The following is a 26,235-nucleotide window of genomic DNA, read 5'->3' as shown; positions in this document are numbered from 1 at the left end:
ATGACTTATCTTGCTTTTAAAGTTGTCTTTAGCCTCTCTTAATTGTGTTTTGAATTGTATTTTGAGTTCTTCCAGATCCTGTATCCAATTCCTGGGGTTTGTGGTTGGTTTTTTTGCTTTTTTTTGCTTGGTGTTCCTTCAAATTTCTCTGTTCCATTTGCTCTTAGTTCTTTCCCTGTATAGAAGCTGTCGATCGTAATTTCTTTTTTTCTTTTGCTGTTGTATGCTCATATTTACCTCTTCTTTACTCCATGCTGTTGCCTGGGTTCTTGATCCTCTCATTTTTTTTTCTAGTTTTGGGCTTTACTTTATGCCTTCACTTTTGGAGTTTTTTTCAGTAAATCTCGCAGTGCAGTCTGTGGGGGAGGGTTGTTGGAACTTGAGATTCTCTGCCCTCTGCAAGCTTTGATGGAATTATTTTCAGCTCTCTGTGGGTGAGGGGTTTTGGAGCTTCAGCTTCCCTGTCCTCTGAAGGCTTTGATGGGATTAAGACTGGCTGGGTTGCTGGATGTGCTCTGAAGCCAAAACCTTGGGGGTTGGGGGTATATGGAGTGTCTTTGCTGCTGCAACTATGCCTGCTGCTCAGCACTCTGCATTTCTCCCCTATCTGCTTCCCCACTGCCTGTGTTGGATGCTCTGAGCCTGGAACAGCTTTTCCCACCAGGTATTCCTTCCACACCAGTGCCTTTGCCTACCCAGAGGTTCCAACTGCCACTGGAGGCTTAGTGTTCTAGGTGGGGGAGGGGTCCCCGGACCTTCCTTCTTCCTTACCTGTAAATTGGAGTGTTCTTGAGTTCTGGATTTTGGGGGTGTACCTTTTAAGTTGAGTCCAACACGAGGGTTCCTTGGCTCTGTCTTGTTGTTAGGTTTGACTTTCAGTCCCCTAGGAACATTTAGTTTGCAATCAGTAAGGAAGGTTTTTCACAGGTCTCAACATTTTCTGCCTCTATGCCACCATCTTGATTCTGCTTCTCCCATGCATGCATTTTAGTGTACTTTATATTCCTAGTGGATGGTGAACTTCTTAAGTTCCATTTTTCACCTTTGTGGTTTGTCCAGTGCATAAGTAGGCTGTATACCACATGTTCTTATTCGATGTTTGCTAGTTACACCACATCATACATGAACTGAAAATAATTAAGGTATATTTCAAAATTCATGGTCATTTCAGTCCAAAAATCTGTCTTTAACCAAAATGAAGACCACTTTGTAGAAGAGCTTTATTGTTTTTGCTAAGTCAAGGAACAAAGATTTAGGTTATCATATGCTAGTTTTCCTTTGTAGGCCCATTATGGATTTTCTATAAGGCATAGCACTCCTGGATTTGTAGTCAAAGGAATTTGGTTTTAAAATCTCACCCCATTTACCTTCTACACAACTTGAGTAAATAATTTCTCCCTTAAGGGCCTCAGTTGCTTCATCTGCAAAACGAAGGAGTTGAACTAAATGGTCTTTGAACTCCTTCCTAGCCCTAGATACCTTGATCTTTCTTCATTGTTGGACCAAATATTTTATTCACTGGTTGCCTTCAATTCCTTGAAATTTCTTTCCCCTATTAATATAAAATACATACTGTCTTCTTAATAAATGAATCTAGAATAAGATAAGCTTCATAGCATTATTTTGAACCCATTTCTGATTTTCTTAAGTCATATTCAGTTGCTTTTGAACAGTGAAGCTTGAATCAGCTGATGAAGGAAAGCTCAGCTCCTTCAGATCCCCTCATTCCTACCCCACAGGAACATTGGAGTTATAGCCTCTCTTCAGTTCACACTAATCTAAAGCACTCAAGTGTTGAAGATTGGACAGCAATCATGCTTCTCAGCTGGTACAGTATAAAGAGGTTTAACATTATTTAAATATTTAGAATTACTGTAAACATTCCAAATCAAAAAGCAATTACATTTCGAAGCATGTGCTAGGCAGAAGCAATTGAAGTTTATTAAGGGATTTGAGAGTTGGTATGAAGGTTTTCTCATGAATGTTGTCAGAGAATGGTCCCACCAAAGAACAGAAAAGGAAAATAACATACTGAACAAATCTATACTGTAAACTCAAACTGTTTTGTGGGGGAAGGCAGTCCAAAAATCAGTGGGAAACTACCAAAGTTTGGGTTTTTTTGTCTTTTTTTTTACCAATTCACAAAATTTTATGGATCCCAAGGTATAACGCCTATATTTTACCTTATATATAATATTCATTATATAGATGAAGCACACATCCATAAATTTAATTGTTTGTCATCATTATATGTTAGGCTGATGATATTAATAAGCCCTGAGATCTGATCTTCCCCAGCTTGCTTGAGAAACTGAAAGGGAGCTGGGATTCTCACTTGCCTGTAGTTTGTTGCTGCCTTTGCCCTTGGAGCTTAGTCAGCAAGGTTCTCTGATTAGTCTGTGGGGGAGGGGTGTTGGTGCTTGAGATTCCCTCACTTCTGAAGGCTTCTCCTCTGCCCTATTGATGAGATTGAGCCAGGACAGAGTTGATCTGCAAATCTGAGTGTGCCCTGAGGCCAAAACCTCAATAAGGAGGTGTGGGGCAAGATGGAGTATCTTGGCTGCACTTAGGCTACCTGCCCTGTGCTTCTTTTTCAGCTGCCTCTACCTGTCTGTTTTCTACACCCTGAGCCTGGCACAGCTCTGCTAGCAAGGTACTCCCTCCAGACTAGAGCCCTTACCAACCTAGAAATTCCAACCACTGCTGGAGGCTCTGAACGGTAGATGGGGGGATGGGTCCTGGGACCTTCTTTTTTCCCTTCCCTTAAGCACACATGTTCTAGAGTTCAGTTTTTTTTTTGGGGGGGGGAGTGGGGTTTACCTTTTAAATTGTGTCCAGCAAGAGGGTTCCCTAGATCTGTCCTATTTTTAGATTTGGTTTTCATCACCTCTAAACATTGTGTTTTTGATTAGGTGAAGAAGGGTTTGGGGAGGTCTGAGCTTTTTCTGTCTCTAAGCTGCCATCTTGACTCCATCAAGAAAATGGAATCATCTGGACATTTAAAAAATAATTTCTTGTATTATGATGTCCAAGCATTTTTTTTATTATGGCTTTTAGGTAATCCAATAATTCTAAATTGTCTTTCTTGGATCTATTTTCTAGGTCAGTTGCTTTTTTAATGAGATGTTTCATGTTTTGTTCCATTATTTTCATTCTTTTTATTTTGTTTTATTGCTTTTTGATGTCTCATAAAATCATTACCTTTTAGTTGCCCAATTCTAATTTTTAGGAAATGACTTTCCTCCTTTGGCTCCTAAGCCTCCTTTTTCAATTGGCCCATTTCTCCTTACATTGCTTTCATTTCTCTTTCCCTTTTTTCCTCTGACTCTATTAATTGCTTTTTGAAATCCTCTTTGAGGACTTCAAGAATTTATGTCCCATTCATATTATTCTTTTGTATTTTGTGTGTGTTAGCTTTGCTTTCACTCTCCAGTTCTGTGTTTTGTTTTGCTAGAGTTATGTGTTTTGTTGTTGTTGTCAGCTCATTTTCCCAATCTTTTTATAGGTAGGCTCTATTCTCTGGGAGGGAAGTTAGAGAACTATTTTTAACTTCAGTCCTTTCTTTATTCAACCCTTACCTTTATTTATCAGTTTCAGCCAGTTTCTGTTCTACCAAGAGCGAATGATGGCCTGAGGGCTGGGAGCTCTGAGAGCCACCTCTCACTCTTGATTCAATTAAACCTTGATTCTACTGAAATCTAAAAATTTCACCTGACTTGAGGTTAGGCTTTTGGTATCATTCTGGATTTGTTTAGGTCATGCACACAGAAGACTAACCTGACCTTGAATCTTTGACAAGAGGGGCCCAGATTTGGAACCACCAACTACCCCAAAATGGGATCTATGTCCTCATCACAGGCCCCATATTGGACCCCTGGCCTTGCTCTAGGCCCATACAGATCAGGCTGCTTCAGCACAGGCTTCCCTGGGCTGGAATTCTGGATCCTATTGCAGGTTTACTTAGAACCTCAAGGGGCATGCATTAGAGTAGACCTCTGTCTGACCAGGTAGGATCTCAGGGTCAGGATGTTGGCTTGGGCTCAGGTTCTAAATCTGGTTTGGCAGATGTGTGTGAGTGGGTGTGGCTTGCTCTTGTTTTGCTCCTCATTCTTTGCTGTAGCCTCCTGCTGACTGCTCCCCTCTCACTCGTGTCCCAGATGTTCTTTGCCTACTTTTTAGGTTTTTCTCTCCTTGAAAGTTGCTTCCTTGTTGGTTCACTTACTCCTGCATTCGTTTTGTGGCATTATTTTAAGATTGATTGAAGGATATTCTCATAGTTGTTTCTAGCTTCCCTTTCTACTCCTATATTTTGATTTTGGAACTGTAAATCCCTTGGCATCTTTAATATATGATTAGGCTTTAATTGATCCATTGTATCAGTTTCAGTCACCTTTATGACTCTTTGAACAAATTGTTATCTACCCATTCCTCCAGGGGAATTTTTCACATGCTTGGGGTAAACATCCCCTGAATGATTTTACCAAAGCCTTTGTGGACTATCAGTTACCCTCAACCTGATTAAGTTAATCTGCCAAGATATTTTACCTGGGATATAACTGCTGGGCATGCTACAGATTGTTGGAGCCTTGGGAATAGTTAGGTGATAGATGGACATCAAATGTAGATGAATAGCAAAAAAACAAAAAAAAAAAGCATTTGGCAAGCCCTTAAATCAGAAGTGCTAGTTCTCCTTAAAAATCCAATATACCCTAGAATTTGTACATATACATTTTTGTATATATTAATTTTAAATCACTTTTTCAAAAATAATATAAAATATGCAAAAGAAAAAACAGAAAAAGGAGAATGAGAAACCTTTTACATTGCTTAGCGATCCATTTGTTACTAAGTTAAATTCATGGTTAAAAGATAAGCTACATCTAAATGATAAATTTAGGTTTTAAAGTAATATCAGTATGAGAAACATCTTTTTCACTGAAACCCTTTTTCATTTTTACAATAAATGTATTTCTGGATTTCAAAAGTTATCAGGTGCTGAAATTTAGAGATTTGAAGTCAATTTCATAATATGCAAACACCATCCTATCCTAACAAACATATATTAGAAAATTGTTCTTTTATTATTTTCAGCATTTAAAATGAAAGTCAGAGTATAGAAAATATTTTAGCTAAGTTATATCTTCTCAAATATTCATTAGAGGCATTAAAGTGAAGAGACAAATAAAATGATGGTAATATCACAAATGCTTCTGAAGACCAATGATATATTTAGAGAATAAAAGACAATTTATTGTTTTCTCAAGATCAAAGGAGCACCTTTGATGGTTGAGGACACCCCTGTGGTGATTAGTTTAGTGTTTTCCTGGATAAAGTTGCGCTGCTGAACTGGGATGGTTCTCTTGTTCTTATGAATGGAATCAATTCTGGCTGCTACATTTGTTGGTGGTACTGTGTTTGGTGGCAGTCCATTGATCTGATACATCCAGTAGATATTTTCTGTCTGAAAATAAAGAATGTGAAGAGATTTTATGTTAGGCATCCATGGCTTAATAGGGAAAACATTTGAAACAAAAAAATACTTAAAGTAACATGAAAATTAAAAAGTTATTTATTTTTCTCTATGCAGGGTGCACAGAGGACACAGAAATAGATCCACACCCATAGGGGGAAAAAAACAATTAACTTGAACAACAGGGGAAGGGAGAAATGAAGCAAGGGGAGTTGCTTCACTTTAAGAATGAAGTGGAACTCACTAAAAATATGCACACAATCACAAGACTGCCATGTAAGTGGTCACATCATTTTTCCTTTGTGTGCATTTTTCTTGGTGGTAGAGGAGGTGAGTCTTTATATGTTTATCTTTTTATTTTCCCAAGAATTATTTCCAAGCACAAGTTATAACTAACAAAAAGAATTGCTTACAAGATTGATTTATAAAACAATTTTATTACTGTATTTAAATTAATCATTACATGATAGAGCCATGATGGAACATCTATGGCAAATGTGCCAAAAAGGGCATGCCAAGCCCTCTCTGTGGGCATGTGAACTGTCACCAGCCAGAGTTTTTCTTACTAGAAAGGCAGATGGGCTCAGGGGAGCTGCTTCCTTCCCCCTTTCTACTGACTAAAGACATTTTTTTTTCACTTCACCTGCTCCTCTGCTCAGCAGCCCAATAGGACGACTTCCTCCCCTATCTGGAATAAGGGAGCCATGTGATCTGTTAGGGAGGTGGGTGGATTGGCACATGGTCTCTAAAAGGCTTGTCACTGTGATAGAGTATTGGACTCACTAGATCCACTTCACATCTACTGCTCTACCTGGTTTCAGCACCAGAAAGCAAGATACTACTCCCAGGTCAGTTTAGTTAGGTTTATCTATTCCAATCTAATTTCTATGCTTCTACCTCCAGTCTTGAATGACAGCACCTTCTTCAGTTTCCTCTCCCCTCTGAATGGGGGAGTGAAGGGCAAAGAACCCTCCAAATCCCTCCAAATCCCTTCCTTTATGGAAGTGCTAATATACCTTCTTTTGACTTCCTTAAATAAGTATCCTCTCCATAGAAACCTCCTGGTCTCCTCCAGTCTCCCCTTTCCCCTTTTTTACCTCTGATTTCCTGACGACTTCTACATATTTTCTCTCTTTAATAGATAGTAAACCCCTTAAGACCAGGGATTATTTTTCATTACATTAAATGTATCCATAGCTCCTAGCACAGTGCTTAATGTATTTTGATTGGATGGATTGGACTGAAAATCAGGATGAACTTAGTTTTAAGCAAGTCTTTGACACTGACTGTATGACTCTGAACAAGTTATTTGCTTTCTTTGAACATTAGTTCAATCATCAATAAAATAGAAATAATATTTAAAAGTGCTTATGACAAATACCTGGGTGTAGCATAAATGAAATATGGTAAAAGTTTTAGAACTAACTATCCTTCCACCAAAAAAAAATGTCTCTATAAAATACTTTTAAGTTGGGCCTACCTTATTGACATTTTCCAACTGCTTCCTTAAATCTTGACAATAAACAAAACAAATCAAACTCTAATGTGCAGCATTTGCTGGTTTCCAAAGTATAACTGTTTACTGAAAATGTTATAATCTGCTCTCCAAAGTCATTTTGAGCTGGCTCCAGCATATTCACATTTCAAACCATAAAAGCTACAGAAAGTATGTCTCTATATATAGAAATTCAAGTGAAGAGAAATTGAATAGGGATTGGTTATGATTGGTTTCATTACATCTATGAATATGCAGAAGGAATAGAATTGAATAAGGTAGCCATTTTTCTAACTTGTATACTTTTCATGTATGCCAAAAACATAATATTCTTGACTTCTTTATAACATCTTCCTTTATACATTTTTGTTCTTGATGTTTCTTTTTCTTTTCCCATAACCCTCCTTTTTTTCCTTTCATATACTTTTGTACTAGAATGTACTACCTCAACTCTACCACATGGATTTCCTTGTTTGTTCAAGTCTTACATCAAGACTTGAACAAGACCTGGTAGTCCCTGACAACTAGAGTCTTCACCAAAAAAAAAAAAAACACAACAAAACTATCTTGTATATCTTTTTTATGTATTCTCTAATAATAGTTCAAGGAGTCCCCTCTCCAACTGTCTAGATTCTCTTCCTTTCTCTTCATTTGTTCAGAATTCTCTCTCCTTCCTGCCTTTCCCCCATTCCAGCTGGTCCTTCAGCCTACAAAATCTGCTTCTCTCTTCCTTCTGGCAGGTTGAGTCCAATCCCTTTCTTACAGGTGATAAAGATTGATTTCTGAGAATAGTCAGGAAATGTGCTTCCATTCCATCTTGGCAGAAGCAGAATATTCTGCATGTAGAACATTGCATTTATCTCCATAAAGAGTGGATTATCTATCTATGTATCTATCTAGAAATCTATCTATGTTTGTATTTTTCTATGTATATATGTATCTCTCTATCTATCTATCTAGATACATTTAGATATCAACTACTGGCTCCCCAGAGGATTAAATTTGTGAAACTATACTGGATTATGAGATTTTCCTGGAATTTTTCCCCTTAAAATCTGTTTGGTAGATCTCAGGTCTTTAGCAAAGGCACTTTTTCAAAATGTATAACAAAAGGAATAGTCAGAAAGTATTTTCCCCAATACCAGGGTACAATCTTTTCCAAACAAAACATACCCTTTGGAGAGGATGATAGAGGGAGTGGCCATTAACAGGAAATACAGTGGTTCTGAAGCACATTTATAGGGAAGACAATTGGTCAAAGCAAGTCACAATTATGAAACTGCATAGCCTCAATGCCCTTCCTTTCTGGAATTTTCTCATAATTTTTAGAGTATAGGTGTGAAGTGAGTCATATTTGATGGGTGAGATTGATCTACATCCTAACTGGGTGAATTATTCATAGAGTGTTGCTGGACAGGTCAATCCTCTGCTTAATTTGACTAGGATATAGCTCCAAATAGGTTGTTAGGCATTATTCTAGCAGGAACAACTCTCTAAGTGTTTCAGGCTTTCTTTTTAATGGATAGACAAAGTTCTTTTCCACTTTTAGTCACTTGCTTGGTCAGGTAGCTGTGTGGTTTCTTTCATGCAGGCCAAAAACTCAATTTATCATCAGCAGAATTATCTTTTGGCCCTCTCACTCTTTGCTTTTTACCTTCTCCCTTACAGACAGGATTTGGGAGAAGTCTTGATTCAAGTTCAACCATCTTTCCAGGTTCAAAATACCTTTTTCTTGTGTGAATTAAATATCCTAATGTAAATTAAATTATGTAAGGGTTGAGTGATTTGCCCAGGTTATATAGCTAATTTCTGAGGTCATTGATGTATCACCTTTTACATATAAGTGTAGGTATATATATATATATATATATATATATATATATATATATATATATATATATATATATACATATATATGTATTTATATACATATACATATATTTCTTGGAACTCAAAAACATTTTTAAAAAGTCTTAAATCTTATAAAACTGGAGAGACAAAACTATCTAAATAGTTCTACCAAGTTACATACTACAGAAGTTTAGAAAGTATGGATTATGCCACTGGTAAAAAATGCCAGTAAAAAAACATTAAAATATTAAAAAAAGTAATATCTAAATAAAGTTCTATCTCAAATATATACATATATGTGTGTATCCCCCACGTGGACATAATTCTGAAAGTATTCATTATTCAAAAAGGAAAAAGATGTGAGAATTGAAATTAATATCCAATTACTCCAAATATTATATTTCATAAGATTTACTAAAATAACTAAAACAAAAGTCTAGAGTAAAAGGATGCTAACTACGCTGTGATCAAAAGAGAAGATTGCGAGAGGTAGGAGTCACAGAAACATATAAACAATAACATAACAATGACGTATAAACAATAATGTAACATGAGGACTCAGGGAAAGGGATGCTGAAAGATACTGAAGGAATTTTGGGGAAGGTAGTCCTGGGGTTCAAGATTTTCTAATTAATTCAAAGATAAGGGAAATATAATACTACATTATCTCATTGAGGTAGGCATTAAATCCTAGTGATGGAGATCATGACTGACATGTGAATGTCCATCCTTGGAGATTCTTATTCATATCCTATAGTAAATCCATAAGACTGTGTGAAATTAACATAAAAATGTAGCCCCTTATCCAACATATGCATATTAAGGTAGGGCACCATTGATTGCCACCCTGGTGGAGGCTCCTGCGTGCCTGGTGATATGCCTGGAGGATAGGACTCATGACTCAGACTGTCTTTTAAAGAGAGCCCCAGTAAGAAAAATGTTGTTGACCTCATAAGAGACAGGACCAATCAGGGAAGAGGGCTGTAATGTAAGAAAGAGAGATTCAGGGCATTGCAATGAGAAGCCAAGTGAAGGAGAGAGCAGCTGAAGAGAGCAGCAGAGGAGGGGCAGAGAGAGAAAGAGAAGCTCCAACTGCCAACGGTCTTCCAGCCTGGGAGGTGGAGGAGGAAAGGAGGCTTTCCTAAAAGCTGAGAAAGAGCCCATCCAGATCTTTCCCTGAGATTTCCTTCTCTCCTTCCATTCTTCCTATCCCGCTCTCAAGTGTTCCCCTCTCAGATCCTTTATTACAGCGGCAACCGGAGGTAGCTGGACAAAGAATCCACCATTAGCAGTTACAACTGACAACTAACAGTTGAGAGTGACTGGGGAGAGGGAAGGGGCAGCCATTTTGTATATTAGAATTCTGTGAGCTCTGCTCACAGCAGTGAAGGAGTTTACAAGGCAAATTTAAACTGACAACTTTTCTTCTTTGGGGAGGCTTGGACAGATATTGGGGTGACGTGGGGTACAGAGAAAAGCAGAATGTACCAAAAGATACTGTGGGCTAGCCTGGAGCTACTGATTGTGGTCCATTTATATTACTCAATCTTTGGGGCAATTCCACTATAGTTCATGATTTTCTGGGGGCAGTCATGAATATAACTAAATACTGGGAACAAATGAAAATAGAAATGACATCTTTATGTTCAATGTTCACAGAAGTCTATGGATCTGTCATGGTGATTTGGCAATTTTATACAACAATTAGAAAAGGACTTAATGTAATCTTGGGCCAGGGTGACATTAACAACTTGAATAACAGACTTAACACAGTATTCTCACAGATGGCAGTCATTATAGACATGTACCAGGACTTCAGGGGAAAAATGAAGAAACTGAGTAATTGGGTACTCTAACATCTTCAAGTGTCTGACTGATTTAACTAAGAATGAAGTTGAAGAACCCCTAAAACTCACAAAAGAACACTTAAATGCTCTATCACAACTAAAGCAAGCAATTTTGACAGCTCCAGTCCTGGGAATTCCAGATTACACCAAGAAATTCCATTTGTATGTCCACGAAGCAAAGTGGATAGCTTCTGGAGTCCTAGCCCAGACTTTTAGAATACAGATGTGGCCAATTGCATATTATAGTACCATACTGGACCCTGTAGCTCAAGAAATGGTTCATTGCCTGAGGTGTATAGCAGTAGCTGCTCTAATGGTGAAAAAAGCTAATGATTTAGTTCTGGGATGCAAATTGCATGTATACTCTGCACATCAAATAGAGAAAATGCTGAAAAAGAGTAACGTGTAGGCATTTATCCAGTATGCAATATCCAGGAAGCAATAAACAGATTATCCCAGTATGAAATCATCTTGCTAGGCAATGAAAACCTGTCCCTACACCAATGTGCACCATTAAATCCAGTCATTCTTATCCCTGAGTTACCGCTAGAAGGAGAGCCACTGTGTGACTGCATACTAAAAATAGAGATAGTGCAGAAATCTAGACAGGATTTAAAAGATACTCCACTCATAAATCCTGAATTGGAGATGTTCTCCGATGGATCTGAAGATACTTACACCAAGGTACAAGATTCAATGGAGCTTCTGTATTTATCCAAACTGACATGCTCTGGCATGCCTCTCTGCCTAGCCATGTCAGCATTCAGGGAGCAGAACTAAAAGCTCTTACCATGGCTTAGGGAAAAGACATCTTTTCCCTTAGGGAAAGACAAAAGAATTAACATTTACTGTGACTTGCAGTATGCATTTTCAGTGGGATGGGAGATATATGGAAGAACAAAGGGTTCATAACATCTGCAGGGAAACACATAGCTTATGGGAAACTCATATCACAACTCTTAGATGCAGTTCTGTTGCCAAAAGAAGAAGCCATAACCCAGTGCAAGGCTCATTCCTTTGACAAAGACAAGATATCCCAGGGGAATAACAGGGCTGACATAACAGCTAAATTTGCAGCTAGATTTGGTCCCATACATGTTCTGAACTTCTCCCTAGTGGAAAAGCAAAATATCACACAAGCTTACAAGGAAGGAGAGGTTCAGTCATGGAAACAGCGATTGGGAGCAAAACTAGTGTGTAGGATCTGGATAGAGGAAGGAGGGAAACCCAACATTGTATTACCATCTCTGCAATGTCATACATTCCAAAGAACATTATGGCACTCTCACCCTGTTAGAAGAAATAAAAAGATTTTGGGTTGTACCAGAGATATCTACATATGAAATAAGAGTATGCCATGCATGTGCTCTTTGCAAGTGATATAATCAATGGAACTTTAAAAGCAAGGAGTTAGGGGGTAGACCTTTACCTTTTACACCCTTTGAATACTTACAAATTGATTACATCAACATACCTAGTGATAGAGGTTATAAATATGCATTACTGATCATGGACAGACTAACCCATTGGCCAGAAATATACCCAGCCGAGAAAAATATCATAGCCTTTGTAGTTAAAGCCCTCTTAAAATAAATTGTCCCCATAACCCAGATATGGCATTCCAGACAACATAGATTCTGATAGGAGAACTCATTTTACATCTAAAATCCTGCAAAAAGTCTATCAGAATCTGGGAATAAAGGAAAATCTCCAGGCAATTTATCATGCAAGCAGTTCAGGGCAGGTGGAACAAATGAACAGAGAGCTTAAGACTGCAGTGGGAAAACTATGTGCACAGACATGCCTCAAGTGGACAGAAATTTTCCCACTTGCACTATTCCACTTAAGACAAAGCCAAGGGGAGATTTACACATATCTCCCTATGAATTACTGTATGGAAAGCTGCTTTGGCACAGAACTGTAAAACCATCTTACATTTCCATGCTGGGAGGGGAATGCCAGCTACATACTTATTTAACAAACATACAAGGCAGGGTTGATATATTATCAAAAGAATTCCATCTTCCTTCACAATCCTTATCTTCAGAGCAAGTCACCAAAGTTCATGGCAGAGAAGTCTATGCTGGGATGTACAACCCCAAAGTCCATGTTAACAAACCCTGGCTGCCAAGATCAAGATGTGTCCTTAAACCTCCAATAGGTCAACTGTTTTTTAGACATTATGAGACAAGTGTGACCAGAAAGGGATAGGAATGATCATTTACCCCCTCATTCCTCAATCACTAAAGTCAAACCATACCAAAGATGCCACCGGAGCACAGCTACACAATTTCACCTTATACCAGTAGGAAAATTGCAAAGTTAAAGTATACTTGGCATCTGAAAGATAGTATCTCTTCATTACACTGTCACAATGAGCTGAGAACTAGGGGAGGTCAACTAGTGATCATAGGATTAAACAGGGAAAGAGAAACTAAACTGGGGGAAGAACACATGTTGTCAGCAAAAGAAATCGTAACAGTTCAATACCATCTGTGAAATTTCTAGGGCACCCAAAAGGAAGAAAATTAAGATACTTAGCTAGGAGACAAAAGTCAGGTACAGGCTAAAGGTCAGAAAGAGACATTGTCACAAATCCTTAACATTTCTGACACTGCAGCCTGAGATACCTAGAGGATTGCTTTCTAACAGGGAGCTTCCAGACTCCAACCCAGCATACCTGCAGTAACTTCCAACACTCCAAGGGGCATTCTGCATAGTTCACACAGGAAAATACAAAAAGACACTGCAAATGTAACCAGTTTCCTTCATCCTCTCTGATATTATCTTTCCCATGCTTGTAAAAGGGGTTTGGGGTGAGTAGGAATCTGGGATCTGAAGAAATACAGCACTACAGCAAGACTTTGTTAGTTGGGGCACCTACTGATATTTTTCTCTCTCACTTTTACTAATAAATAATTATAATTCAATATACAACTCCAAGTTTAATTTTAATTCTAACAAGACAGAATCCACCCAACATTCCAGAACTTCCTTCAATTTCTGTTGGCATTGTAAGGATACCAATGGAACAAATAGGGTATCTCTTGTTTTCCCTTGATCTGGCCACATCATTAACATTTATACATTTTTATTTGATCTCTTAGTTTACTTATCATTTGTAATAAATCACTGTCTATTTACACCCACCATGTATTTTCTGTTGCTCTTTGGTTGATTATTTTCCTGGCTTCATTGTTTGTAGTGTTTCCTAACTCACAAACAAAAATATGGTAGAATATTGGCATTAAAAAATGAGAATTGGGCTGCTGGGCAGAAGGGCAGGTGATATGAGAAATGTCCTCAGGCACAATGGAGAAGAGGGAAGCAATCCCCTCTGGAATGTGTAGCATAAATTCACCAACATAGGTCCAGAGTATAATGCAACCAGAATGATGTCAACTACAACAGAAGTTTCTAGAGAGTATCACTATCAAAATAATTCCTTCTTCAACTTGGTCTTTATATTAGATCTCTTCCAGGAAAATGGCAAAAGCTTTGGGAAGTACATATTTACATGTTTTGTACTTCATTTAATATTAATCATCAGACTGTTGTGGAGTGGGATATTGTATTCCTTTAACTCTTCATGAAATTGTGTAATGGAAAAGCCCAAGTTTTTTTTTTTTTCTGGACTCTAATGAATAGTGTCAATTAAAAAAAAAAGATTTTTTCCACTTGTTTACAGTACTGAAAAAGTATGACTTCTCTTTCTTCATACATTCAAACATTTGGAATGCCCAAATTTATGTAGTAGTTTAAACATTGCTTTTAAACTGTTACTAACTTGACCACAAATTTGAGTCCTTTAATTTTTGGAAAGCTATATGTAATATTTTTTTCTGCCATATTTAGCTACCCATTTTTAATGGAAAAAGCAATTTGTAATGCTGAGAATGGGTTTGACTAAATTATAAGAGTAAAAAATGTTGTGATCCCCATTTATAGAAATTAACACTTAAGTCACAAGAATTTTAATAGCTCTAATAGCTTTATTATAGTAAGATAAAGAAAATAAGAGAGGAAAATAGAGAAAGGAGGTAAAGAATCATATAGCCTAATAATTTAAAGACTAACAACCCAGAGTCTGTCTCCAAATCTCAACCTCTGAAACACATCCCCACTTTCTTCTGGGTCTTACCTTATATGCTGTTTCCTTCCCACTAGCTCTCCTACATCACCTCCAGGAATCAATCATAATTCCTAAATTAGCTTGGCACCACCCAGGGAGGCAGAGCCTGTGGGATCAATTCCCTGGTAGCTAATTGACCCAAATTCAAAACAAATGGAAGGGAAGTCTAAATCTCTGATTGAGCAAATCAAAATATAAATCCCCTTCTCACAATTTCCAGATGGGGCTTACCCACCCACCTGGGAATCCATCAGAATTGCCTCCTGCACTCTCTAAGTAGCAATGATGAGATTGCAGACCTCAAATTCTTTCTGCAGATGCTTACAGACTCCTTCTCCGTAGTCTGGTTCTTATTGGTAGTTAATTTTTTCATTACATTTGTCAAAGATCCTCTGTCTTCACCCATTTTGCCTTATAGTTTCTTATCCCCTAAATTTGTCTTCATGTTGAAAGTATAAGATTTAGTAGAATTCTTGGAACACATCTTGGTTCCCTGTTTCTCATTTTCCCCCAAGTGTTTTTCAAACTCTTAAACCATTCATATTCAATATCTTCTTTGTTCAGATAACCTTTATCAGTCATGATGATAATCTATTCTACTTGATTGTGCTTTTATCCATGGCAAAAACACTGAGCATTCCATTTGTATCAAAGTCAAATATAACTTGAATCTGAGGAAGACTCCTGGCAGCAAAGGACATTACCATGAGCTTAAACTTTCCAAGTAGGTTTTTATCCTCTGTCACAGATTTCTCACTTTAATAAATCTGAATAGGTACACCAGGCTGGTAGTGGGAGTAGGTAGAAAAGAACTGAATGGGCTTGATGGAGATAGTGGAATTTCATTTTATCATATCTATCACAACTCCACTAGCAATTTCAAATTCCAGTGGAAAGAGGAATGATATCAAAAGCATCAAGTCCTCAGATTTATCTCCCCAAAAGATTGCATCCTGGACAGATGCACCAAAAGCAAAAGATTTAATAGGGTCGATACTGTTGTTGAGCACCTTGACATTGAAGAAGTCATTACAGAAGTTTCTGGATTTCAGGGATCCAAGTGGTACCACCCTCCAAGACAATGTCATGAATTTGTGATTAATCTAGCTTAGCATCTCTTATGGCCTTTGCCACAGGACCCCAGAGTGTCATGGAAGAGTAAGCATTCTGCTCTTCAAAATGGACCTGCATGACAGAAAATATAGAAATCTATACATTCAGAGAGGAACTGAATCTCAATAATGGCCTTCATAGTGAAAGAAAGGATGTACTTTGCATGCTCACAATTGGTATGCAGATGGTAGACAACCATCATGTCTCCCTTGATGTTTTTCTTGTTCTTTGGCTTGAATTCATCAATGAAATGGTTAACCATATGGTTTTCAAAATCCTCCCCACCCAAGTAAGTGTCCCCAACTATGAACCTGACTTCAAAGATGCCATTTGCCAATGGAGAAATTGAAGGTACCACCTCCAAGGTCAAGCAAAAAAAAAAAGACAATTTCTGCATTCAATAAGATTGCAATTGAATGTGGTAAGACAATATATAAATGAGCTGAAAATTTAGGGATAGGAAAGGGAGAAGATGGAGCCATGGTGGCGAAGTTTTAAGAGCCAGAAGTATATCTGAACAACAAATAAAGGAGTTAGCACAGCTCAGCCTGGGCACTTCCTCAAAACAGAGTTTTCAAAAAGAATTCACCAATCAGAGGATGGGCATCTGGGACAATGTCCATTGTGACCTATCACATGAAAATTCTGCCTGTTTTGGGGGATATTTACGATTTTTTTTTACAGATTACTTATGTAAATATTAATGTCATTGGGACAAAGCATATAGATTGATAGGTTTTAACATTTTCTCATTTAAAATTTTCTCCATCTTTTTTCTGTTCTACTTATTTGATTTGTAAGTGTTCTTGGGATTACTGCTTATTTAGATCTTTAGCCAACCTTTCCTCAAAATGGTTTTATCCTGCACTGCTTCCCTCTGTTTTATGAGAAAATAATTTTCATGATCTTCCATTCTCATTCTCTATAAAATTTTGCAAAGAAGTTGATATTATGAAGAGTGTTTGCTTTTGGTAAGTCACATATTTGCTCAAAGATATTTTACAGGTTCTTTTGTCCTCTATACATCATTTCTTTGCAGAAGTGAGAAATACACAGTCTTGGCATATTGTATATATTCTCAAACTTTTTCAAAGTTTTAATCGGTTTTGCTCAATATTATTTGTTATATGAAAATGAATCTCTGAGAGGGCAATGGAGGGATACAAGAAGAATTTTTAATAGTTGTAATGATAGATTACAAAAGAAAACTACAGAAAAGGTACAGTCCTATAAGTATAATTTCAGAAACATGAACATAAAAAATGAAAGGCAAATGAATTCTACTGATAATGAAATTTTTTCTTGGTTTTGCTCACTTCATTCTGCATCAGTTAATATACCTTTCCAGGTTATGGTTGATATCATCCCACTTGTCATTTCTTATAGCACAATAGTATTCCACTACAATAATATAAAACATCCTGCTCAGCTATTCTTCATTTGAAGGGCAACTCCTCACTTTCCAATTCTTTTGTATAACAAAAAAAAAGATGTTATAAATATTTTGATATAGGTTCTTTTCTTTTTAAAAATATTGTGATATAGACCTAATTATTAGATTAGATTGACAAATACAAAAGAAATGAATGATTTTATTGCCTTTTAAATATAGTTCCAAGCTGCTCTCCAAAATGGCTGAATCAGTTAACAACTCTCCAACAATGCATTAAAGTCTCAATTTTTTCACAACCCCTCCAACTTTGGTCATTTTCATTTTGTCATAATTGCCAGTCTGATAGGTTTTAGGAGATCTTTCAGAGTTGTTTTTAAGAGTACCATTCCTTTTATTATGTAACAATAATTATTTATATATATATATATATATGTATATACATATAAAATGGTATATTTTAATCTTCATTCAGATTCTGTTCCTTATACATGGTGTATATTCTTTACTGTCATTAATTTTTTGAGATACCCAAGATTCTTGCCTTATTGATAATAGTTGTCACTCACAGTCACTCATCAATACATTATTGTTCTTACTGTATATAACATTCACCTGATTCACTATGACTCACTTCATATAAATCTTTCTTTTTTTAATGATCATCTTGTTTGCCATTTCTTATGGCACAAGAGTATTCCATTACAATCATATAACATAATTTGTTCAGCTAATTGACGGAAATACCTTCTGATTCCAGTTCCTTACCGCTACATACTAAAATCTACTATATTTCAGGACATAATATTCAGTAATATTTCAGGACATACAGGTTATTTTCCTTGATTACCATCATTAATGAACCTAATAGCACTATTATTGAGTCAAAACATGGATATTAAGCATTATTGCAGATTGCTCTCCAAAATTCTTGTATCAGTTCACAGATCCACAACAATGTATTAGTGTCCTTATTTTTCTATATTTCCTTTAGCATTTGTAATTTTGCCAATTTATCAATTTAGTGATCCTAATCAGTGTGAGATGTTATCTTAGAGTTGCTTTAATTCTCACTTCTTTAATCAACAATGATTTAGAGTATTTTTTTCATATAATAATATATTGCTTTCATTTCTTCATCCCAAAACTCTCTGTTTCTATCTTTTGACCCATTATCAATTAGGGAACTGCTTGAATTCTTATATATGCCTTAAAGTTCTCTATATATTTTATATATGAGACCTCTATCTGAAAAACTGCCCACAAAATTTTCCCCAACTTATTGTTTACCTTCTGATATTGGCTACACACAAATCCCCTATCTCCTCATTCACTGTAAAAGTTATTTTGTTTCTCTTTTATGAACTAAGATGTACAATTCTACTTAATCCTTATCCTAATTGTCCTAATGATGATAAAGTTATTAGGAGTCACAATATCATCTTCCCATATAGGGATGTAAGATTCCCTTATGATTTGGAATCCCTTATGATTTCAATTTCCTATTTACTTTTTGTAGTTCTCTTGAGCTTGTATTTGATAATCAAAATTCCTATTCAGTCTTTTCATCAGGAATGCTTGAAAGGCCTCTATTTCATTGAATTCCCATTTTCCTCCAAAAGATTATACTTAATTTTCTTGAGTAAATGATTCTTATTTGTATTCCTAGCTCCTTTGCCCTTTATCATATTACAAGGCCTCTAATCCTTTGTGAGAAAGGAATTCATCTACCTTTGTTTTAATTCAAATCAATCAGAGATTTGGAATTCCCCTCCCTTTTAATTTAATCAATCAGGGACTTGAAGATCATTTGAGATGTGCAAGGATACACACACTCACAGTGAAAGGAAGTTGAAACCAAAGAGATAGGGAACTAATCCCATATGCACGGCCCACCTGATTGGTACCAGGCAAATTGAGGAACTATGATTAGTTCCTGAGATGTGATGTGAGAGAATTAGTGGGTGGAGAAAATAGCTTATAAAGGTGAGATCAGAGGTCTAACCACACATTCTTGTTTTGGTGACACCCTTGCTGGACACATACTTGCATTGGTGACACTCTTGCTGGAGACACTATTGCTCTAGTGACTTTTGCTTAAGGGAGACACTTACTCTGGTGACTCTTGATGAAAAGACTCTAGCAGACTTCTGGCTGAAGATTGGAACCTGCAGGAGTCTTTGTCAGAAGTGAACTTCATTCTATCAGAATGCAATTAGGGTATTTAGCTAAACTGTGCCTTACCTCTTTCCTACATTTCCCTCTCTTTACCATCACTACTTTGATGTAATAAAGATACTAGTAGTCATATAATTAATTTTAATTATTACAATTTGGCAACCCTTTTAAAATATCACAGCTTTGATGTAATAGCTGCTAAATCTTGTGTTAGCCTATCTGTGGTTCTACAGTTTTTAATAGTTTATTTTTGGCTGCTTGAAATATTTTCTCCTTGATTTGGGAGGCTACAATATAGCTGAGTTTTCATTTTAGGATCTCTTTCAAGAGGTCATTGGTAGGTTGGTTTTAGTTTTTGTTTTAACCCCCTTGGTTCCAGGATATCATGGCAGTTTTCCTTGATAATTTCTTTTTTTTTAATTTTATCTAATTAGTCAATTTAGAAAATTATTCCTTGGTTAAAAGAATCATATTCTTTCCCTCCCCTCTCCCACCCCTTTCCATAGCTGACATGAAATTCCACTGGGTTTTACATGTGTCCTTGATCAGAACCTATTTCCATGTTGTTGATATTTGTACTAGGATGATCATTTAGAGTCTACATCCCAAATAATATCCCTCTTGGCCCATGGTTCCTTGATAATTTCTTGAAAGACAAGGTCTAGGATCCTTTTTTGATCACGGCTTTCAGGTAATCTCTTTTCCAGGTATTTTTATTTTTCCAATGAGATATTTCATACTCTCTTTGATTGTTTCTTGATTTCTCATGAAATTATGAGCTTCTATTTATTGAATTCTAATTTTTAAGAAATTATTTTCTTCAGTAAGATTTTATACCTCCTTTTCCACTAGGCAAATTTTACTTTTTTAAGAAGTTCTTTTCCTCAGTGGATTTTTGTACATCTTTATGTGGCCCATTCTTATTTTTATGAAAGTCAGCTTTAGGCATCTTTAACTGGTTAGTCTATTCTGTTTCTTAAGCAATTGCTTTCTTCAATTTTTTTTTGTGTGTTTTACCAAGCTGTTAACTCTTTTTAAAAATAATTTTCCTGCATCATCCTCATTTCTTTCCCTTTATTATTAGATTTTAAAAATCCTTTTTGATCTCCTCCAGAAATTGCTTTTGTGTTTCAGACCATTTCATATTTTTTTGAGGTATTAGAGGCATTTGTGTTGATCTTGTTCTCTTTCCCTGTCAACAAAATAACTTTCTAAGTTGAGTTTCTTTTTTTCTTGTTTGCTCATTTTTCAGACTTTTTTCTTGATTTTAACTTTAAAAGAACTGTTAAAGTTTGGCTCTATTCTTGTAGCAAAGAAGGCACTGTTCCAAGCTTCAGGTTCTTTATGCAGTTACTTTCAGAGTTAGCCCTATTGGATCCATAAATTTTCAGTTCTTCCTAGATTATGTGATTTAAGGAGAGTTGTGTTTAATATTCTCCCTGATTTTGCTCTTGTCTGTGAGCAATCACAAGCACTCATTTCCACCCTGGAACTATTAGTGCTTCTCCCTGCCTTGGTACCAAGACCTGGAACTGTATCCCAGGAATCTGACTTGGATAGGTGTATGTTGTATTAGATGCTCCTTTACTAGTATTTTTAAGGTAAAGAGAAAGTAACACCAAGAAATAAGGCTAGAGGAGAGACTGAATTCTCACTCTTCCTCCCCTCACCCACTTCCTGTTCTTCTGTTGGTCAAGTTAGTAAGTTGACAGCAGCTTTTAACAGACTAATTTCACTTTAAAATACTGAAAAAATAAATTTATTTTAAAGGAAGAAAGGGTAGGGAGTTGAGATAGGGTAGAGGGGATTTATGGTTTCCCTAATCTATTATAAATTCAATATGAAGAAAGTAAAGGTTGAATTGTCTTTACGGGGATATTGTTAATGACTTGAAAAGATCTTAAGAGGTATGCCCCAAATCTTTCAAGGAGAAACCAATAATCAGAAGTTCAGAGTAAATCTCTGCCAGGTTCTTCCTCAGAGTCTCAAGGAAGAAGTGAGAAAATCAATTTTTGTGCCAGCTTATTCAAAATGCCTTCTTCCTGGCCACATTGTTCTTTGGAATCTTCTTGATTGACAGGTGTTCAAACTTCTATACCTGCATTTGCTTGCAAGTCTTTCTGTAGCAGTAATCACAATTTCTTCACAATGTACATTGTAAGATATTCTGCACCACAAATTAGCAAAGGGACCTCCATAATCTCCTTCTGACCAATTGATAGATCTTATCATCTGGAGACTAAGAATCATGGAAGCCATTGCTATTGATTCAGCCACTCCCAAGGCTTTCTCAGATGAGGTACATCTTGGTACACTGGCCTTTGCTCCATGATGTTCCTGATGCAACACACCTTTTGTGGAAACTTTCTCCATTGTCTTGGGCTGAGAATAAATTTCTCCCTCTCCTTTTGTCATTCAGCTGCAGAATTTGCTTTGAATTGTTATATCAAAGTTTATGAAGGATAATTGGGCAGATATCAGGAGGATTCCAGTCCCTTATCTGCCATCTTAGTCTGTCTCACTTTCTTAATGTTAATTAACTTGATAATCAATGGTGAAGAGCTAATATGGTATAACTTCCCAGAATCATCTGGGTTCTAAGTTTGCCTTTCATATTTAGAATGTGATAAGTAATAAATGCCTGTTCATTAATTGAAAATTGTACAAACATGGTCCATATACACATTAAAGGGTAATAATTTGAAAATTGAAATTACATTATAAATATTGAAGAAGAAGATGTTATAAAATATAGTTGGGGACAAACATAGCATAACTCACATAGTTAAAGACTGCTCAGAAGGTCTCTACTTTGTATTGAATAAGACAACCAACATTTTGCTCTGAAGTGTCATATGATAAGAAACGTTTTCCCTGGAAAGGTCCTCTTACTTGCTGGTCCTAAGAATGTCTTGTCCTTTGGTGAAGAAAAGTACATGACCTGAATGTTTTGAATACCTTGCCCCAACTAGAGCCCATTTTCTCAGTTTACTGTCACCAAAATTCTCTTCTCTTGAATGTTCACATTCTGCACTGACAATCAGTGATATAGTTTCAAATATTCTGAAAATTAGGCAATTTGCTCTCTTATAAGGATACAACCTAAATGGTTTGGATATTCCTGGGAAAAAAGAGCACACATTAAATGTAATTTTCTGTACCTAAAATTGTCTACTTTGACTCTTATCTTCCACATTGTACAACTGATAGTGAATTTTCTACTCTTTACAACTGTATATTCTATTCACATATGTTTTAAAAATAATATATTTTAACAATTCAGATCTCTTAATCTATTCAATTTGATTATATTATATGATGAAATGTCTTGGTCTAAATCTATTTTCCACCAAACTATATTTAAATCTTTGGGGGATTTGTCTTTAAAGAGTCTCTTCTTTAATTATTTATGTTGTTATATTTGTTACTAGACTATTATGTGCATTTGCTGGTAGAGGAATTATTTCACTCTTGTATTTATGTACTTTGGTCTATTATTTTCTGATCTACTTATGTATTTCGGTTGTATAAATCTTTTACTGTAGGTAATTTGAAGCTTTTGTGGAAGAGGCATGAAGAAAGAGAGGATTTGCAGGACAAGCCAATAATGCAAGAAACAAAGCTAGGGGCCTGTCTGTTAATCAAGGTGAAGATTCCAAACGGAATGTTCCCAGGAGAGGCAGTTGGACCTGGCCAGAGGAGATGAACTGAGATTCTTCTCTCTTAGGAGTTACTGACCAAGGGAGAAACCTCTTCTCTGGGTTCCTGACCAAAAGAGACTGGCTTTTCCTGATGCAGGCAGAGAGAGAGACCTTTGTGATTTTTGACAGATTCTGGACTTGAATTACTCAAGCAGAGATTATCAGATTGAAGAAGAAAGAAGATTTAACAGTTGTCCTCCATCTTTCTGGCTGTCTCTGAGTCACAGCTGTGGCTAGACTGACATTTCCCAAAATCCTCCCAATCCTCTTTATAAGATTAGGGACAAACCTGTCCCATTCACCTTCAATTTCCATCCTGTCCTATCTTTCCCAATAAATCTCCTTACCTGAGAAAGAGAACAAGAGTATCATCTCAAGTCTCACAGTTCACCTTTGAGTTACATAGAAAGGTGGCTGACCAACTGGAGAGAGGGGAAAAGGGACAGGAAGGCATGGGTAGAAGGCTGGGAGGTGAAGGGTGGCATTAAGGGAGGAAGAGGGTAGGAAATATCTTGATTTATTAGCCATTAGTGATCAATAGGCAGCTCTAGAGTAACCCCATTAGCAACATCTCTGCATCTCTCTATCTAGCTCTCATCTATCTCCATTATAACTAGGCAGCCTCAGGTTCCCCTAGTAGCAGCTCTCTAGCAGACAGAGTATATTCCAGTTATTACAGCCAGAAATACTTTCCATACAGATTATCTACTTATTACACTTTTCAATACCAAAACATGTGTTCTTATTTATTTATATTGTTTTATATATTTTAATTCATTCATTTGAATACTTTTTTCTTTATTTCATTTATTTTATACATGTAGTATAATTTATCTATGGACACAATCATATATAATGATTAATTGTTGTTACATCATTTTTTTCTCTTTGGTCATGGCTCAGAAAAAAATACTGTATATCTATACAATTATTTATATATCTTTTTTATGCAACACTAAATGACTTAGTGATGCCATAGATTTAAACATACCACAAATGGTGCAGATGGCAAACTCTCCATATCCATCTATCCTTTTTTGGTCTTTTGACCATATATCCCATTAGTTCAAATAAGGACCCACAGAGCTATCCAGAGGCCCTCCTGATTTTGTCCTGATATTTCAAGCATACCAGAGAAACATACATGCTGTGCACCTCTCATGGTTCACCCAGACTGACCAGTTTATCTTCCTTTCCTGTAATAGATTTTAGTGATTACTTATTATGTTCTGGCTCTTTTATCAAAATTTCAGTTTTGGTCTACACAGAAAATGTCCTAATTTGCAGGAGGTAAAAATTTTATATTTATATTTATATGTCTTGTGTATTCCATGGTGAGTTAATTTCCAGGTGTTTGATATATTTGTGGTTGTTTGAAATGGCATTTATTTCTATTTTATCTTTTTTAAATTTCTCTTAAAAGCATAAGTACATGCTAAAAAAATTGGTGTCCTTATTTTATATTCTGTTCTGCTGAGCTTACCATCTCAACTTTTAAAATTGATTTTATAACATTTTCTAAATAAGATAAAATTTGTCGTTTTTGCCAATTTTATCACCTTTGCTTTTCTGATAGTTAAAGTTAGAGTTTCTGAAACAAAATCAAATAATAATTGAGCAATCCCTGTCATATATATTTCCTTTTAAAACATATTTACATGATTTGAATTTGTTGTTTCTTTGGAGTAAATAATTTAAGTGGAGTCTCTTTCTATTTTGTTAACTATTCAGTAGGCTGGCTGTGGACTAAGTATTCAGGAAAGGAGTAGAATTAAATCCTTTCTGAATAAGTTTCAGATATCTGTGAAGGATTTATAAACTATCTAATTTTGTCTATAAGTACTTTGGTAATAAATATATCATAATACAGTAGATTTGTGATCATTTTAGCCATTTCCCCCCAAAAGACACTGGCTACTTAAATAGCATAAGATATGGTAATGGAAAAACGTTGTTTTGAAGAAAGATGAAAAAAATATTTTTGAAGCCATTTTTTAGAACATTTTCATCTTATCTTAGTTATTGGGAATTAAATTTAAAATATAGAAGGAGAATATTCAGGTAATCTTATCCCAGAAATTATATGATATTTTCCTTTGATAGATTTCATATTCAATGAAGAAAAATGCATTCAGAAAAAAGGTCCTGACATGAACAAGCATAGCAGCTTATGTTCAAAGGTAAAAGTTGTAAAGAAAAATAAATCTTCCTCAAGAACCAGCCACTGCCTTATTAACTTCAGCAAATGGTGAAATGGCTTATCTATCTCCACTATTGTCAGATGAACAATTTATTTAGATGAAAGTCTACCTTTAGGGTTATAGACATTGACTGTGTGGGTCATTGAAATCTTGAAGTTCAGAGAAGCAATGTGATTGATTGGTCAGAAGATTTATAATTTTAACAGATATGGGAATTTAAAGAGGCAGTGACATCAAAGATAAAAACCTGGTCTTGGAACATCTGGATTCAATTCCCATTTCCTATATGTACTGGGCATTATTCCCAGGCAATTTGTTTAATCTCTCTACTAAGTCATTAAACATTAATTAAGAACCTACTCTGTGTAAGGCACTGTGAAAATGGCCTTGGGATAGAAAAGCAACATTTTCAGAAAAGGTGACAAAATTGTTGGTTCTGGAAACTTTCTTTTTTTGTTAATTTCTTTTTTTCCAGTTATATGTAAAAACTGCTTCAACCTTTTAAAAGAATTTTGAGTCTGAAATTCTTTCCCTTCCTCTCCCCCCTCCAATAGAGATAGTAACCTGATATAGATTCTCTATGTGCAATCATGTAAAACATTTTTTCCATATTAATGCTTTTGTGGAAAAAAATTCAAAGAGCAACAAAATAAGAAAGAAAAAAAGTTTGCTTTGGACTGGAGACAGACTCCATCAGTTTTTTTTTCCCCCCTCAGGAAGCAAGGGATATTTTCCAATATGAGTCCTTTGGGGTTTTTTTTTTTGAATCATTGTATTGCTTAGGATAGCTGTTATTCACAATTATTTATTATAAAGTATGCTGTCATTGTGTACATTGTTCTCCTGGTTCTACTTAT

The 26,235-nt window shown here is 36.0% G+C and overlaps 1 protein-coding gene across 3 annotated transcripts in view; it reads right to left on the bottom strand.

The window, feature by feature from the left end:
* Positions 1 to 5,223: 5,223 nt before the first annotated feature.
* The window catches only part of CFAP47 (cilia and flagella associated protein 47), an 886,918-nt gene continuing 865,906 nt past the window's right edge, over positions 5,224 to 26,235 (bottom strand). For all 3 annotated transcript variants that reach the window (XM_016433371.2, XM_007493353.3, XM_056826272.1), the window contains one exon: positions 5,224 to 5,461. In XM_016433371.2, the coding sequence (XP_016288857.2) occupies positions 5,249 to 5,461 (213 nt within the window). In that variant the 3' untranslated portion in view covers positions 5,224 to 5,248. The remainder of the gene's footprint in view (positions 5,462 to 26,235) is intronic.

The sequence above is a fragment of the Monodelphis domestica genome, chromosome 4 (genome assembly GCF_027887165.1).
Source record: "Monodelphis domestica isolate mMonDom1 chromosome 4, mMonDom1.pri, whole genome shotgun sequence".
Classification (NCBI taxonomy): Eukaryota; Metazoa; Chordata; class Mammalia; order Didelphimorphia; family Didelphidae; genus Monodelphis; species Monodelphis domestica.
Note: the sequence above shows the minus strand (reverse complement) of the source record. Positions and strands in the feature narration are given on the sequence as shown.